General features: G+C 43.0%; 1 protein-coding gene across 4 annotated transcripts in view; it reads right to left on the minus strand.

Moving 5' to 3' along the window:
* Positions 1–15,986, minus strand: part of NEK1 (NIMA related kinase 1) — a 154,360-nt gene that overhangs the window by 92,126 nt on the left and 46,248 nt on the right. For 3 of the 4 annotated variants that reach the window (XM_088448453.1, XM_088448452.1, XM_088448451.1), the window contains 4 exons: positions 8,876–8,978; positions 6,972–7,055; positions 3,812–3,895; positions 2,290–2,367 (listed from right to left, as the gene is read on the minus strand). In XM_088448453.1, coding sequence (XP_088304579.1) covers positions 2,290–2,367; positions 3,812–3,895; positions 6,972–7,055; positions 8,876–8,978 — 349 coding nt within the window. The remainder of the gene's footprint in view (positions 1–2,289; positions 2,368–3,811; positions 3,896–6,971; positions 7,056–8,875; positions 8,979–15,986) is intronic. The other variant, XM_088448454.1, reaches the window with a different exon arrangement.

Genomic DNA, 15,986 nt, shown 5'->3' on the forward strand with positions numbered 1-15,986 from the left:
ACACACATACTACTGACAGAGAATCTCACACACATACTACTGACAGGGGCTCTCATACACACAGGACACACACACACTACTGACAGGGGCTCTCATACACACAGGACACACACACACATACTACTGACAGGGGCTCTCGGACACACACACACACACATACTACTGTCAGGGGCTCTCATACACACACACATACTACTGACAGGGGCTCTCATACACACAGGACACACACACACACACATACTACTGACAGGGGCTCTCATACACACACACACACACACATACTACTGACAGGGGCTCTCATACACACAGGACACACACACACATACTACTGACAGGGGCTCTCATACACACTGGACACACACATACTACTGACAAGGGGTATCTCACACATACTACTGACAGGGGCTCTCATACACACAGGACACACACACACACACACACACATACTACTGACAGAGAATCTCACACACATACTACTGACAGGGGCTCTCATACACACAGGACACACACATACTACTGACAAGGTATCTCACACATACTACTGACATGGGCTCTCACACACAGGACACACACACACACATACTACTGACAAGGGGTATCTCACACATACTACTGACAGGGGCTCTCATACACACTGGACACACACATACTACTGACAAGGGGTATCTCACACATACTACTGACAGGGGCTCTCATACACACAGGACACACACACACACACACATACTACTGACAGGGGCTCTCATACACACTGGACACACACATACTACTGACAAGGGGTATCTCACACATACTACTGACAGGGGCTCTCACACACAGGACACACACACACACACATACTACTGACAGAGAATCTCACACACATACTACTGACATGGGCTCTCATACACACAGGACACACACACTGCTGACAGGGGCTCTCATACACACAGGACACACACACATACTACTGACAAGGGGTATCTCACACATACTACTGACAGGGGCTCTCATACACACAGGACACACAAACACATACTACTGACAGAGAATCTCACACACATACTACTGACAGGGGCTCTCATACACACAGGACACACACACACATACTATTGACAGGGGGTATCTCACACATACTACTGACAGGGGCTCTCATACACACAGGACACACACATACTACTGACAAGGGGTATCTCACACATACTACTGACATGGGCTCTCATACACACAGGACACACACACTGCTGACAGGGGCTCTCATACACACAGGACACACACACATACTACTGACAAGGGGTATCTCACACATACTACTGACAGGGGCTCTCATACACACAGGACACACAAACACATACTACTGACAAGAGAATCTCACACACATACTACTGACAGGGGCACACATACTACTGACAAGGGGTATCTCACACATACTACTGACAGGGGCTCTCATACACACAGGACACACACACACACACATACTACTGACAGAGAATCTCACACACATACTACTGACAGGGGCTCTCATACACACAGGACACACACACTGCTGACAGGGGCTCTCATACACACAGGACACACACACATACTACTGACAAGGGGTATCTCACACATACTACTGACAGGGGCTCTCATACACACAGGACACACAAACACATACTACTGACAGAGAATCTCACACACATACTACTGACAGGGGCACACATACTACTGACAAGGGGTATCTCACACATACTACTGACAGGGGCTCTCATACACACAGGACACACACACACACATACTACTGACAGAGAATCTCACACACATACTACTGACAGGGGCTCTCATACACACAGGACACACACACACATACTACTGACAGAGAATCTCACACACATACTACTGACAGGGGCTCTCATACACACTGGACACACACACTGACACTGACACCCCTGACAGACCCACAAACACACTGGCAGGGAGTCAGACACACACTGACACGGGTCACACTCACGCAGACGGTGGAGAAACCGGATGTAGAAGACTTCAGTCAGGGAAGCGGAGGAGGAGGACAGAGCGTAATTATGGTTGAAATAAGCTAACTGGAAACTTCCAATTGCTTAGTCTTTTGGGGGGAGGGGGGGGGGGGACGTGCACCTAATTGGATATGCCCCTAAGGCTACATTGAGATGAAATCCATTAAGCCATTCTCCACTGCTCCATTCTTGAGTCCCACATTATTATAGCCAATAAACCCATGCACTTCACTACTAGAGAATAATAAATATTTTAGAAAATAATTATGAATGATTGGCTATTGTAATTTACGGTTACCTTTAGAGCTTCAATTTTTTTCCTTCTCAGTTCAGCTTCCTCATTAATGTCTTTGCGGTTTGGTACACCTTCTTCTCCCTGTTTAATTAGAAATACCCAATAGGTGACATTTATTAAGCACAGACAGGTAAGACAAAGAAGTTGTTCACTAGTTAAGGTCAGTGACTGGGTAAGTCAGAATGGGCTATGTACAAACAGTGCTTTGTTGTAATGTGCATTGGACCATAACAACAAAGCAGACATTTGCCATTTGTCAAATAACGAGTTTCTGCCTTTCCAGGCCTTGATAAAGACCTTGAAAGGTAGAAACGCGTTGGCTGCATAGGGTGGCCACAGGACCTATCCAGAGCCGGTGTGGGACTGATGAGGATTGATGGCTGAGGTTTGACCATGGTTGGAAACATCTCTTCAGTTATTATATGCATCTTTTTCACCCGATTCTGGTAGGAGGCCAACTTCACCTGTGATGATGTATCCATATTGTTTATAAGGAAGGAAGCCCAACAAACATTTCAGGGCTATACTTCTTATAAATGGATTATTTTTAATGTGATTGTTCTTTTTAACATATGTGAATTATTAAATGTGTTAATGATATTTGTGCTGCATTGAAGCCTATTATTCCTAGAGGCAAGGTCCTTGGGACTTCCCTTTAGGTAAATCTGTTGCAATTAGGTTTGTTAAAAACAGCAATTGAAGTAGAACGATCTGCACTAGATTGTATCTTTTTTTCTTTTCCATGTTGTGAGCCAAAAATATCTTTTCTCACTGTTTTTTGAAGACTATAAATTGAAGAAAAGGAAATATCAATATCAAAGATAAGTATTATTCATCTTATTTTATTATAACGAGGCGCTGGGGTGTAATACCTTACTTTATTTCCACACATTCTATTGGGGAAGCCAGATACCTTCTCCTTAAGATATCTGACCTAAGCTGCCTGTTGGCACACATAGTGAACACCATTTTTCATATGTATTCCATTGATAATAATGCCTGTCTACTTGATCAAGTGTATTGATAGGTAGTATTCTCACTAGGCTGTTTTAACGGGCCCTGCCCCATATTAAAAGGGGCAAAAAGAGCCCTGCCCTTTTAGCGGTGCCACCGGTAAAAACAGCCTGCCCCTACCCAAGAGTATCAGTGTTCCTTGGGTGGCAAAGGTGGCGATTACCGATCATCGACAGGTGAATATGTGCCGTGCTTTCAAGGCTAATTAGATAGCCCCTGAGGATCCATTAGTGCCCGATTAATATTCTGGGCTATTTGGATACCTCCCTAAGTCGCACACAAGTGTCACATATCAAATTAATCAGCAGTCTGCTGGTGCGTCCTAGTCGCATCACATTGTGACTTAGACGCAACTTCAGCAAAAAAAAATAAACGCCCAATGCTAGCAGAGTTGCATGGGACCCGATGGCTCACTCACGCCAGGCATATCGCACTGCATGGCGTACCAAGGTTAGATGAGCAAGGACACATCTGTACACTGCTTAAAATAACAATTTTCTATTGACCTTACCTTTTCCCCACGAAGCTTGGCTTTGATTTGCTGCCGTTCATTGAAATTCTGGAGCCTGATTTGCCTGAGCCTTGCCAAATATTCCTACACCACAAAAAAACAAACATCCTTGCATCATATGCCATCATTAGACAAGTATGGAAAAAAGTCAAGAACCCCATGCTGCTGAGAGTAGGGCTGGAAAATATATCTGTTTTTAGAGCTCTTGTAAAAATCAGTGGAAAGACATTCTTCTAATGGCAGTGCCTTACAGCAAATACGGTCATGTCACCTCCATAAAGTTCCCTCCATGGTAGGGCGGCCTTACTGTACATCACTTCCAAGAAGACAAGATGGATTATTTTATTTTCCGATTAATAATGGAAGGAGAGGGGGGAGAAAGAGAAAGAGAAAGAAAAAGAAACAGAGGTATTCAACATGGCGCACCCATGTTGAATATCCGTTTCTTTTGCTCCACATCGGAGATTTTCCAGGGATAAAGTATCGGGCGCGCGCCCGTTTTATCCCCGTATTCAATATAAAAGCTACGAAAACAGGAACCTGCGAAGTGGGATCTGCGAAAAAAAACTAAATTTACCTGGAATCAATTGTAGGACCCCCCTAAAACTGTAAACACATGGGGGATAACTGTGCGTACCCCCGTTTTAGCCTGCAAATGAAAGTCGGGGATTTAAATAGCCGCAGCAGGTGTTTTTTTCCCGACATTGAAGAAGTGATGCAGAAGAGCACTTAAGTTATTTTTTTTCGTTTTTTTAAGTGGTCCCATCAAATTTGGGGTACATGAAAATGGGTACTAGCATATTTTTATGTCCCTAAAGTAATTTTTAAAAAATTCTGCAACTATGCACCTACCGCTAATAGCCTGTTCTAGAATACACCGGCAGCATACTTGCAGAATAGCCCTGAACCTATTTCCCTATTGTTAAACACTTTTTTCACCTCAATTTTTAAATTAATATTTTGGGGTGTCCCTATTTTTTTTTTAAACTTTTTTTGACAGTTATTTTTAAAATGTAATTCCGAGGGGTGCAGGCTATTTTTTTTAAGCCTACACCCCTAAACCCCAATTCTGCACTTTTTTACGCCACCTATTCAGTGGTGAAAAGTTATCCCCGCTTTTTTCAAAGACTTTTCGAACCTTCGAAGAGTCTTTGAAATTGAATACGGTGTAAAACCAAAACCTGCGAAAATGACATGTGAAAAGAAAGAAAGAAAGAAAGAAAGAAAGAAAGAAAGAAAGAAAGAAAGAAAGAAAGAAAGAAAGAAAGAAAGAAAGAAAGAAAGAAAGAAAGAAAGAAAGAAAGAAAGAAAGAAAGAAAGACTTCTTCCCCTTTGTCCCTATTATACCAGGATAAATAATATATGTGACTATGCACTGCACAATCACTGTATATACTGCACCGTAATAAGTGAAATACTTTCTGTCAGACATGGAAATGCCACACTGCACTGTTCTACTAACACTATACTTCTGATCTAGCTATACTGCATATTAAATCATTTCTCCCTTAGAATAAATAATACAGTAAACTATTATATAAAGTCACACATCATTTTTATGTTTTTACACATACAATTATCTTTTAACTATTCTGCTGTTGAGCAGAACAGGAACATAAGTATAAACAGACAATGCTGGACCACATCTAGTCCTCAAGATGTAATGTAAAAGGTTTGAATTTACATGGCATGCATAAAGTCTTTGGAACATTAAAAGATTAGCAACAGTTGATCTACAGAAATAAAATCAAAAACATGTTTTCATTGTAACCTAACAGGAACCCAGAAACATTCCGCATGCACGTTATGTGCTTTAGCCAAGTGAGTACCTCTTATGTCAACTGAAGTTGACGGGTCCCTTAGCCACGGTCATCTTTGGAATCGTGGACTTCGGAGGCGAGCAGTAACATGAAAGCCCCCACTGATGGTTCCTAGCTGTAGATGCTCATAGGACATATTTTATGTTCCTTCCAGGCTCACATTTTAGCCAAAGTGAATTAGGTGGAGAACAACTTGCACCTACTCAAGTAGGAACATTAGCGATATCTGATGGGTGTCCGTGGAGACAGAAGTTTAGTAAAATACAGGGCTCCACAAATCCGGGGGGCCAGGTCGCCATGGCTACCAGATTTTGCTGCTTGGCTACTAGATTTTGCAATGAGGGAGGAAGCAGATCCTCATCAGCTCTGGCAGAGATTTGTGCCTATAGTATTTTGGTGTTCATATCAAGCACAGGAGTGCATGTGCTGAGTGTCGCCTGCGGTGACTGCTTTGCCTCTGTCCATCCCGGCCTGCACTGACAACACCTCTCCATCCTGGCCTGCTCTGATCCCTGCTGTCTGTCCCAGTCTACGCTGATCCTCCTGTATGTCCTGGCTGTCTACCGTATCCTATCTCCAGTTGCATGGAGGTCCCCGGTAATAGGGTCTATGCATGGCCATGGGTTGCAGAGCGGCGTCAGAGGGATAGTGATGTGACCATGAGGAGAGGGGGGTTCTGTTGTACTTTCTGGCACCATTGTTTTATATGAAATGTGGTCCGTTATTACTGGAGGGTGGGGGGGGTGGGGGTGGAGCAGGGGAGATGTGCAGAGCAGTGAGGGGGCCTCCATTTTACTGTATCCATTCAACTATGACCATTTTGTGGACTAGTACAATGCTCCTAGATATTCGAAAAATTTGTCAAGCCCTGGTATAATATGAAAGTGACTTTGTAATAGCATACTAGAGAAAGTGAAACTTATATGCAGAGACATACAGTATCATTTTAATGAGACAACCCACTTCTTCATTATTACTATTACAATGTAGCAGAAACAATTTGCAGTGCATTACGTTTAGTACAGATGCATGTATCATTCACAAGCAAAGGGTTAGACAAAACTAAACATGACCGTTACCAGTCAGTAGCAGGATTAGGAAAGATTGCATGGCTGAAGGCAAAGAGCAGCTTCCAAGGTCAGAATACAGCACATATGTGTAGACTATTAGTTGTGTTAGCATGTGCACAGCTAGGAATTACTGCAGTCCCCCAAGCAGCAGGTTAAAGCTTTTGATTAGATGTCATGTATAATAATACACAGGAAACATGCACAAAAAGGATATGATCATGACAAGTGGTACACAGGGGTTGCCGAGGCATAGGCATGCGGGAAGCCTACCTGTTTCTCTGTGTGTTGGGCCTTCCCTCCTCCTGTAGAGTTTGGCCTGCTTCCATAGGTAGCTGCCAGGCTGTACAGAGCGTCCTGTTCACCATTTAATGTATGAAGTGTAAGAATGGCTGGGGCTACATCACAGGGTGTTTAAAAATACAACTGTCTGTTACCAGAACTGGCTTGTTCTGACTGCTGCTGAGGTATTGGTGTATTCATTCTGCATGCACAGACTATAGTGCTGGCATGGTTAGGAAGGTGAGGGAAATAAGGTAAGTTGACTATAACAGTGTAATTGTAGCTATGTCATAGGTTATGGGCAGACAGTTAATGGAAAACACTAAAACAATGGTAGAATGGATAGCACACACCAAGACAAACAGCAGAAACATTCAGGACTGTGAACGTCTGATTTTCTTTATAGAGGAACATCATGGCCATGTCCTGTTAAGCAGTAGAGGATCTGTTCACTCACAGATCAGTTAACATATTAAACGCCCAATAATTGTTATGCTGATTAAAATGTTCGGGATTCCACGGAAATCATCTCATGCTGGCTGGACAATTAACGGACACTTGGGACTAATCAAAAAATAAATACTAATCAGGAGTCATTAGAGAAGGTGGGGCCTGGAAGTTCTGTCCAAGTTTTTGCTCAGATGAGTTTGATTTAGCTTTAAATAGATGTACAGTATTACTTCCGTCTATTATGATAATGATTCAGATCTCATTAGAAAGATGATCTTCCTAATAGAGTCCTACAGGCTTGACAACCAACTCTCCCCTTACTCTTATCAGCTAAGCTCAGGTAAATCACTCTACCTTCCATCCTACAATGCAATAGCCATCACCAGCCTCTCTCTTTCCTTACCTCAATATCAAATCTGCAGGTTAGTTAGTAGGTGAATGTGCAGCTTAGATTACCACAAGCAAAAGTAGTTATGTGACCTGCAGACTGCTACAAATCATTGGTTTATAAGAGGTTTTACGGTTTTAATAGGGTGAAAAGAACAGGGACCTTGGCCTACACAAGCTCATGGCTACTGGAACACTAGAATGACCAACAAGATGACATACTAAATTGTGGGGTCTACGTACTAGGCCTTGGAAAAAGATAAAGTGGACAAAAATAAAATGGTCTATGTACTAAGCCTTGGAGAGAGATAAAGTGGATGTAGATAAAGTACCAACCAATCAGCTCTATAACTAATTTTTCAAAGTCTGTAAAGTGACAGTTAGGAACTGATTGGTTGGTACTTTCTCAGTTCACTTGATCTCTCTCCATGGTTAGTAAATAGACCCCTATATGTCTGAATTTCAGTAAAAATTTTGCCACACACAATTTTAATTATTATAAATGAGTTTACTATTCATAATCTGGGAAAACGACTAGCCATTTACCTACAGACATTGATTATATGTAGGGAATTTGGGAAATACACTTCTGTAGAATGGTCTGAAAATCAAACTACCGTAACATTAATGATAACTATACTAAGGAAAACCTATCACACTTCAGAAAATGTGTTTTTATACAGTGCCTTGTGCAAAATGTAAGGGTACAAAAAATGGGTTTTCTATGTTCCCACCATTTGTTGATCATGTATGCAAATGCAGTAACTCCACTTCAGAGTGTTCCAGTATTCTGCTCTATCGTCTATCCTCACTTCCGGGCCGTTCTTCTGGCAAGGCAGGGGGAGCAGTGACATATAAGGCAACCGCCGGGAAGGGTGGACTAATAAATGTGCGGGACAGGCAACACTCAAGCAGAGTAGCTACATTTGCATATAGGGTGCGTTGTTTTTTCTAGTTTCATTTACAAAGAGCACATGACACTATAGAAAAACTATTTTCTCAAAAGTAAAAGGTTCTCATTAATACACAATGTCACTTTCATAAACCAAAGTCCATACCATGTGCCCCTCTGCACGCGCCTTGTTTTGCATTGCTTCTTGCTTCCTCTGCCAGAATTCCTCCACCTGTCTTGCTCTTTCAGCAGCTACATGTCCCCGATGTCTAGAACACACAGTAAAGACAATGCTATGTACACAATGTAAGACACTTTATAACACTTACTAAAAAGATGATTTTTATATTTACTGCAAAATCTTAAACTCAAGTTGCCAAGTATCAGTTTGTAACACCTTTGTTTTGTATTGCCAAGCATGAATGAGTGCATTTAATGAAAGCGAGTTAATTAGTGGGTGTGGGGCAGATAATGTAGTGACTTATGCCATGTCCATAAATGGATTATTAAAGGTACTGTACTGTATGAAGCGTAAGAAAATGGGCAAACTGCAAAGCAAAGATTTCCTGTGGGGGTGCTGCATGCTCAGAATTGCACAGGTGTGCAAAACATTTGCTAAATTGGACGGATTTGCAGGTTCTGCTGGTGCTGCTTGCGGAGCAGCAGATCTTTGCAGCCGCTCATGAGAGGAGTTTGGTGAAGTGAGGGTGTATGAAGTAGACACTCACGACATCAGATGGGACAGAACTGGGAGTTGGGGAAGGTGTGGCTACTCCTCACTAAGCATATTGTCCAATGGTAATAATGTGCTTTGCTTCAGGGGGAATGTTGCTCTGCTTCCCTGGCTGAACCATGTTTCCTAGACAGCGGCAGAGAATCTGTACCCACCCCAACCCCTCACAGCTCTCCTGATCACACCAGCACCAGAGCAACAAGATTTGCAAAGTGAGATTATTCAATGAGATATTAAACACAATTTCTGAGGATTCCTTGATTTACCAAAGGGCACACAGCCATTCTCACTACACAAAAGCACAGAGCTCTGAGCTGCAGTAGATGGGTCTCATGCCATATTTTTGATTGGATCCATTTGCCCCCTGTAGTTTTACTTTAGAAGTGCTTTCCTAGGTGCACTTTGTCCAATGTAAAAACCAATTCAGACAAACGGTGCTACATGTAATAAATCAGTACAAATGATGATAAACTGAGCATTACTTTAGGGAACAAATGGACAAGTTTAATGTAATGAAATACATTGTAGGATGCTGAGCTGTAATGTGACAATTACATTATTCTGCCCCCGGCGTGGCTAGGCACTTCTAGTCAACTGAGGCATTTGTCACCAGTCAGAGGGACTCTGAAGTGTACTGATCCGACATTGGTGCAAAACCCAGACACACTGCAGTGCTCATCCATTGTGCTTGTAATGGGGTCCATTGTATTCACTCAGTTACAGCCTTTACCAGCTTTGAATAATTCATTAATTCCAGAAAAATAGTGATAACACTACCCATATAGCTACTTGCAATATAGAGTTAAGTCATGAGAACACAGGGATCTTATAAAATAAAACATAACTTTATCATTATAAGATGATCGGCATAACAAAGTAGTTGTCAGAAAATACATTACAACAAGTTTTGTGGTGTGGTCGACATTCATTCATAACTGTTGACATAAACATGTCGACATGGACCCAATATCAACATGTTTGGCTTATCAACATTGACTAAGTCAACATTCGCCATCTTGACACTGATGAAATGTTGACATGATTAGAATGTCAGTAAAATGTCCCCGTTGTGCTAGTGGTGATATACCTAGTATGGCGTGCTTGATGATGACTTCTGGCAGAGGCCAGCTGTGATATTATCATGTGGCATAACAATATGCAATTATATGACCCAAAGTGGGTGCTATTATCATGTAGTGTTTGGGACAACCGGTACAGAGACGCCTTGACATGGCCGGATGGCTTAAACATATCTTTGCAAATATATGCAACAAAGATCTATGGATTTCTCTCATCTTGTAGTATTCAAATCTTATTGCTGGTCTTTTGCTTTTGGTTGTCTAGATTAATCCTCTCCCTTTTCATGCACCTGTGAAAGACCATTAAGTTGATCAGAGCAGCCACCATTTTATATGTTCTAAAGCGGTGCTTCCGGCAGTGAGTATATCACAAATCTTAACCCCTAACCCTACCCACAGTGCCTAACCCCAACCCTCCCCCCTCTGGTTTGCGCAGAATATCGATATTTCACATGTCAACATGTTCAATGTTGACTTTTGAACTATGCCAACATCATAATTGTCTACATTGTGATGCCGACATTGCTAATGTTGACATTATGACTACATCACGTTTTCTATTAAAACAGTGATCAGAGAAGGTTGTTGTGGTTTTTTTATTTTAACGGTGTGGAGTTTGCATGCTCTTCACATATTTGTGTGGACTTGCTACGGAGGTTTCAGTTTCTCTCTCTTCCAGTCCATAAACATATTGGTAGGTTAATGATAGTGTACATTTGTGGGGTGTAGAGTTATGGCCCGATTCATAGCCATACACTATGCAGAAATATATATATGCAAACAGGCGATGTTTATTCATCTACGCATGCGTCTGAGTTGCACCGTTCATGCCTCCCAATTTTCTATGTAGATTCGCAGTACAGATTTGGACCCACAGTATTATACATGCAAGGGGATAGTACCTACCTGCAGGGAGCAGCATTAAGGGGTGGCATTTGCCCAGAGGACAGTACCCTATCTTTCCTGTGCCTAAGTGAGTAGCCACTATGATTGGCATCACCCATCCCCTGGAAAAGGAGGTTTATCCAGACAAAGCTCAGCTGTGCAGTCTGCCCCTGCTCTTGGCCATGGGGAGTCTAAATCACTGGAGGGGTCCACCAGAGGCATACCTACAGCAGGAGGTACTTATCGCATCAACTCCACAACCCTACACTAGGCATCCCAACTGTGGGGAGACTATCCAAAAGTAATAAAAAAAACAGGATTTTGGTACTTACCGATAAATCCCTTTCTCCGATTCCACAGGGGACACTGGAGTTCAAGACAGTGGGGTATAGACGGTGGTAGAGCAGAGCCTGGCACTTTAAATAATTCTGAAGTGTGACTGGCTCCTCCCCCTCTATGCCCCATCAGCCCCAGTTTTAAGAACTGAGCCCGAGAGGAGACGGTAAGGAGAAGACCACAGAACGGAACAATACCGACTGAAGGAAAACAGAGGAACCCACTGCAGGGAACACATGCAGTCACACAACTAGATAAGGACCCAACAAAACGGCAGGAACGCAGCGCTGGGCGGGCGTCCAGTGTCCCCTGTGGAATCGGAGAAAGGGATTTATCGGCAAGTACCAAAATCCTGTTTTCTCCTTCATCCACTAGGGGACACTGGAGTTCAAGACAGTGGGGACGTCCCAAAGCCAACCTCCCGGGTGGGAAGCGCGGAGAACTTGCCGACCTTTCGGCCAACCGAAACAGGGACAGCCTAAGACTGGAGGCATGTCGTAGAGCCAGGAGACAATCAGAGCTCCTTGCTGAACAGTCACAGACATTCCACAACTTACAGCGTAAATTCAATGGAATACGGCTAGAGAGTAGCCGCAGATGAGAAGCATCAGAACACCGTAAGCTCAGCCAAAAACAGACCAAGCAAGACCGCTGGGAGCAGAAAAATCCCAACTAGAATCCATAGAATGGCAGTAGCATGAGAACAAAACTCGAGAAAACCGTACCAGCGACAACTACAGGAAGCTGCAACAGTCTCAGACAGCAGAATCCCAGCACTGCGGGACATCAATCATATAGATAAAAGTATAATGATACCAATATACAGAGACGGAGCTGAACCCGTCCACAGACTCCTAACCAAGCAAACAAGGAGGCAAGAGTCACGACCTAACAGTCGCCCTGAACCATTCTCGAGGTCCAACTACTAAAGGGTTGGTAACCAGTGGAAGGTTTAGACCATAGAAGTTGTCAACGAGTGGCGATCCCACTGGGCATGAGGCGGATACGAGAGGATTGAGACTACAATTCCTTCCAGTGGGTCAGACGGCAGTACCACCCCTCCTATCAAACAGCAGACAACTTCCTACATGATGGTAGAGTGTAATCAGTACCAGCTACTGGCCTGAACATAGTATGAAAACACCCAGGATACCCTTAGCAGAAAAAGAGCACGGATGCCACCTCCACCCAGGGAGAGTTACCAATATGGGGAAGTATCCCATCCGCAAGGCTAAAGCACTAGGACAACTATGAAGGTACCATTCAGGTACCTGTCAGTGTGCTGAATTTATCAACAGATACTGAACAGGAAACAAACCAGGCCCCCTGTATGGAACATAGAGACTGTCACACTTTATAGTAAAAATGTGCATTAGCCCATAGATGCGCTTCAGTCCATAAACCCAACAGATTCCAGTAGAATAGGGTCACAAATCTCAATGTTACAACTATGCACCTACACACCAGGAAAGCTCTAAAGTGTACAGCCAACTGATTTAAAAGAACTGAAGGCTGCTAGGACAGCAGCTAGGGTGCGTAAGATAGAATAACAGCTATGTCAGGATGCATGAATAGGAAGCATCTTCCGAGGTATTAGTGGGGTAAGCCCGCTTACCTGTGAGCGACCAGAAGCCCTCTGGACGCTATGTAGAATGTCACTGACCTTATTCATCTCACAGCAACCCACCACGACAGGTACAGAGAGTAGCCTCAGTGGGCAAAGATCAATGCTCTACAGCACGGACTTCAGTCTGGAGATGCTGCAGAAGAAAATACTGTAGAAACTAGCAAATTGTTAGTGGAGACAAGAAGGCCGTACAACAGGACGCTATACCTGAGCCTGTTCCATTAGGGATATGTATCCATATAGAGATTACACATACCCCAAAAACGGTCTGCTAGTGTATCCTTACATTAACACTTATAATGGTGAAGTGTGTATTACGCCCACAATCTGATACAACCCAGGCCAGACCCTGCCTATATCGGCGGGTGGCCCTAGGCCTCATGTAAATTAACTAAATAAGCCATGATGGAATAGATCCTGGATTCTCTATGTACTGATAGGAAATGTACCCAAGGGACCATCAGATACCCATTTTATTGAGATATGCGACAAGACAATAATATAAAGTACCAGAATCGATACTGGGAAAGGTACCTGTACATAGACATAGAATGCGCTAATTATCCCAAGTAAGAAGAGATATATATATGTAGTGATAACGCCAGTCAGGGCCAAAAACAGATTTCTCCAATTATTAGGAAAATTCATACAAGGAACGGGAATATATCAGTATATATACACATACACACACATAAACATAGCTGCATGAAAAGGCAAACTCTTTGAAAGGAAGAGTTAGTACCGACATAGTAAGTCAGTTGTCAAACTCCTGCACCAGGAGATCAGCACGCTACATACATATACACAAACACACATATATATATCCCGCAATAGGAGATCAGCATGCTATATCTATATATACACACACTGCATTCCTAGTGTCTTACAAGTTGGTTACTAAGTGCGCCCTAGAGTGTAGTTGTAATTAATAGGTCCCCCGAAGTGGACGCCGTAGATATAGACTGATGGAAACAGGACTATAACCCGAGGCGGGTGTAAGTACATATACATGTGTGGACATACAGGAAGGCCCCAGGACATGTATAGAGTCCATACTAGAAGCAATGCCGTAGGAACCTGTGACTATCCTATGTAAGCTGCAGAACATGACTCTAGTCTATAGAGCCACCATATAATATGTATGGATATAACAGACAGCTTCTGGTAAACCCTGGCAGCTTTCCAGACGTGGAATAATATGTACCTTAATGATTGTGGAAGTATAGGCATACCTACACATATCCATAATTATATACATATACACACACACCACCCAATCCCTAGGGAGAGATGGTGTAAGCGGAGTTATAGAACAAACTACCAGATCAGGAGAGTCCAGCCTCTCGTCGCAGCATCCTCTTTAAATATGCTAGGTATCAGACATAAAACTGAGAAGAACATATCCTACCCCTGCTTTAATGGTAAGGATAAGAAGCAAAATATATATATATATATATATATATATATATATATACACAAATCCCCACATGCCTACGCGTACCTACATACAAGATTAGTAGGTGACGATATAATTTGAAAAATATAACATGGGCAATAGTTAGAGCCATGGAAGGAACTGAGCCCCAGGTCTTAACGCCGGGTTTAGTTTAAAATACAAGTATATACATACATGTGGCTTACCTCCACGCAGGGAGACTGCTCATGTGCCGCGCGTGGCTGTCATTCTGCTACGGCGTTGGGGCAGGAAATGTTAGCAACGAACTATCCCAGACTGATTGCCATCCTGGGACCCTTCCGTTACCGGTGTACTCACCTTATCAGGTGTGCCCTTCTGGCTCCAGATGATGGAAATCAAAAGATGACCTCAGTGATGTGAGACAGCAATGCCAACCACCACAACGGCCATATGTTACTACTTCGTGTTGTGTGTGCTGCCGAAGGGAATAAAGAAGATATAAATCCATATAGATGCATACCTTCTAAGGTAAGCACCGAAGGCTGTTGAGATTTAACATATGTGCAGCCACATATATGCATGAGAAGAGTACGGCTCATTCTTAAGGTGAGCCAATGTGAGGCATAAGCCTGAGGTTGGGACGCACCCTTTTTGTAACCTTGAGTTAAAGATATGCAATAACCGTAATTTCTGGCAGCAGCCAGAACAGTGGCCCGACTATGCATACAATACACAGGCAGAGTGATCTCTGGCAGCTAAAGATGGAAGAAACACACTGCATTATTCTGTTACACATCAAGCATATTTGCCCCAGATGTTCAATGTAATAAGCCTGCCGCACCTGGTATACCCAGGCGGTCTCCCATCCAAGTACTAACCAGGCCTGGCGCTGCTTAGCGTCCAAGATCAGACGAGATCGGGCGTGTGGCCGTAGGCGCTGATAGATATGTGGTGGGCAAAGTGGCGTGGACACAACCTCTATATTAGGCTGTGGCATGTTCCTCCCTGTGCTTCATTTTTTTTTTTTTTCTTTTAAATATAATATTAAACCAGTACACTGCCCAGTTCCGTAGGGGAACTACAGACGTGCAATATAACAGAGATGAGGCAGAGCCAGAATCTATATAAAGACTGCAGGTTAAATTACAAACTCCACAGTTGTGCCGTTAAACCTAATAAGACCAGGTGCTGTAGGTTTAA

This window comes from Taudactylus pleione, unplaced genomic scaffold (genome assembly GCF_031769625.1).
Source record: "Taudactylus pleione unplaced genomic scaffold, aTauple2 ptg000021l, whole genome shotgun sequence".
Taxonomy (NCBI): domain Eukaryota; kingdom Metazoa; phylum Chordata; class Amphibia; order Anura; family Myobatrachidae; genus Taudactylus; species Taudactylus pleione.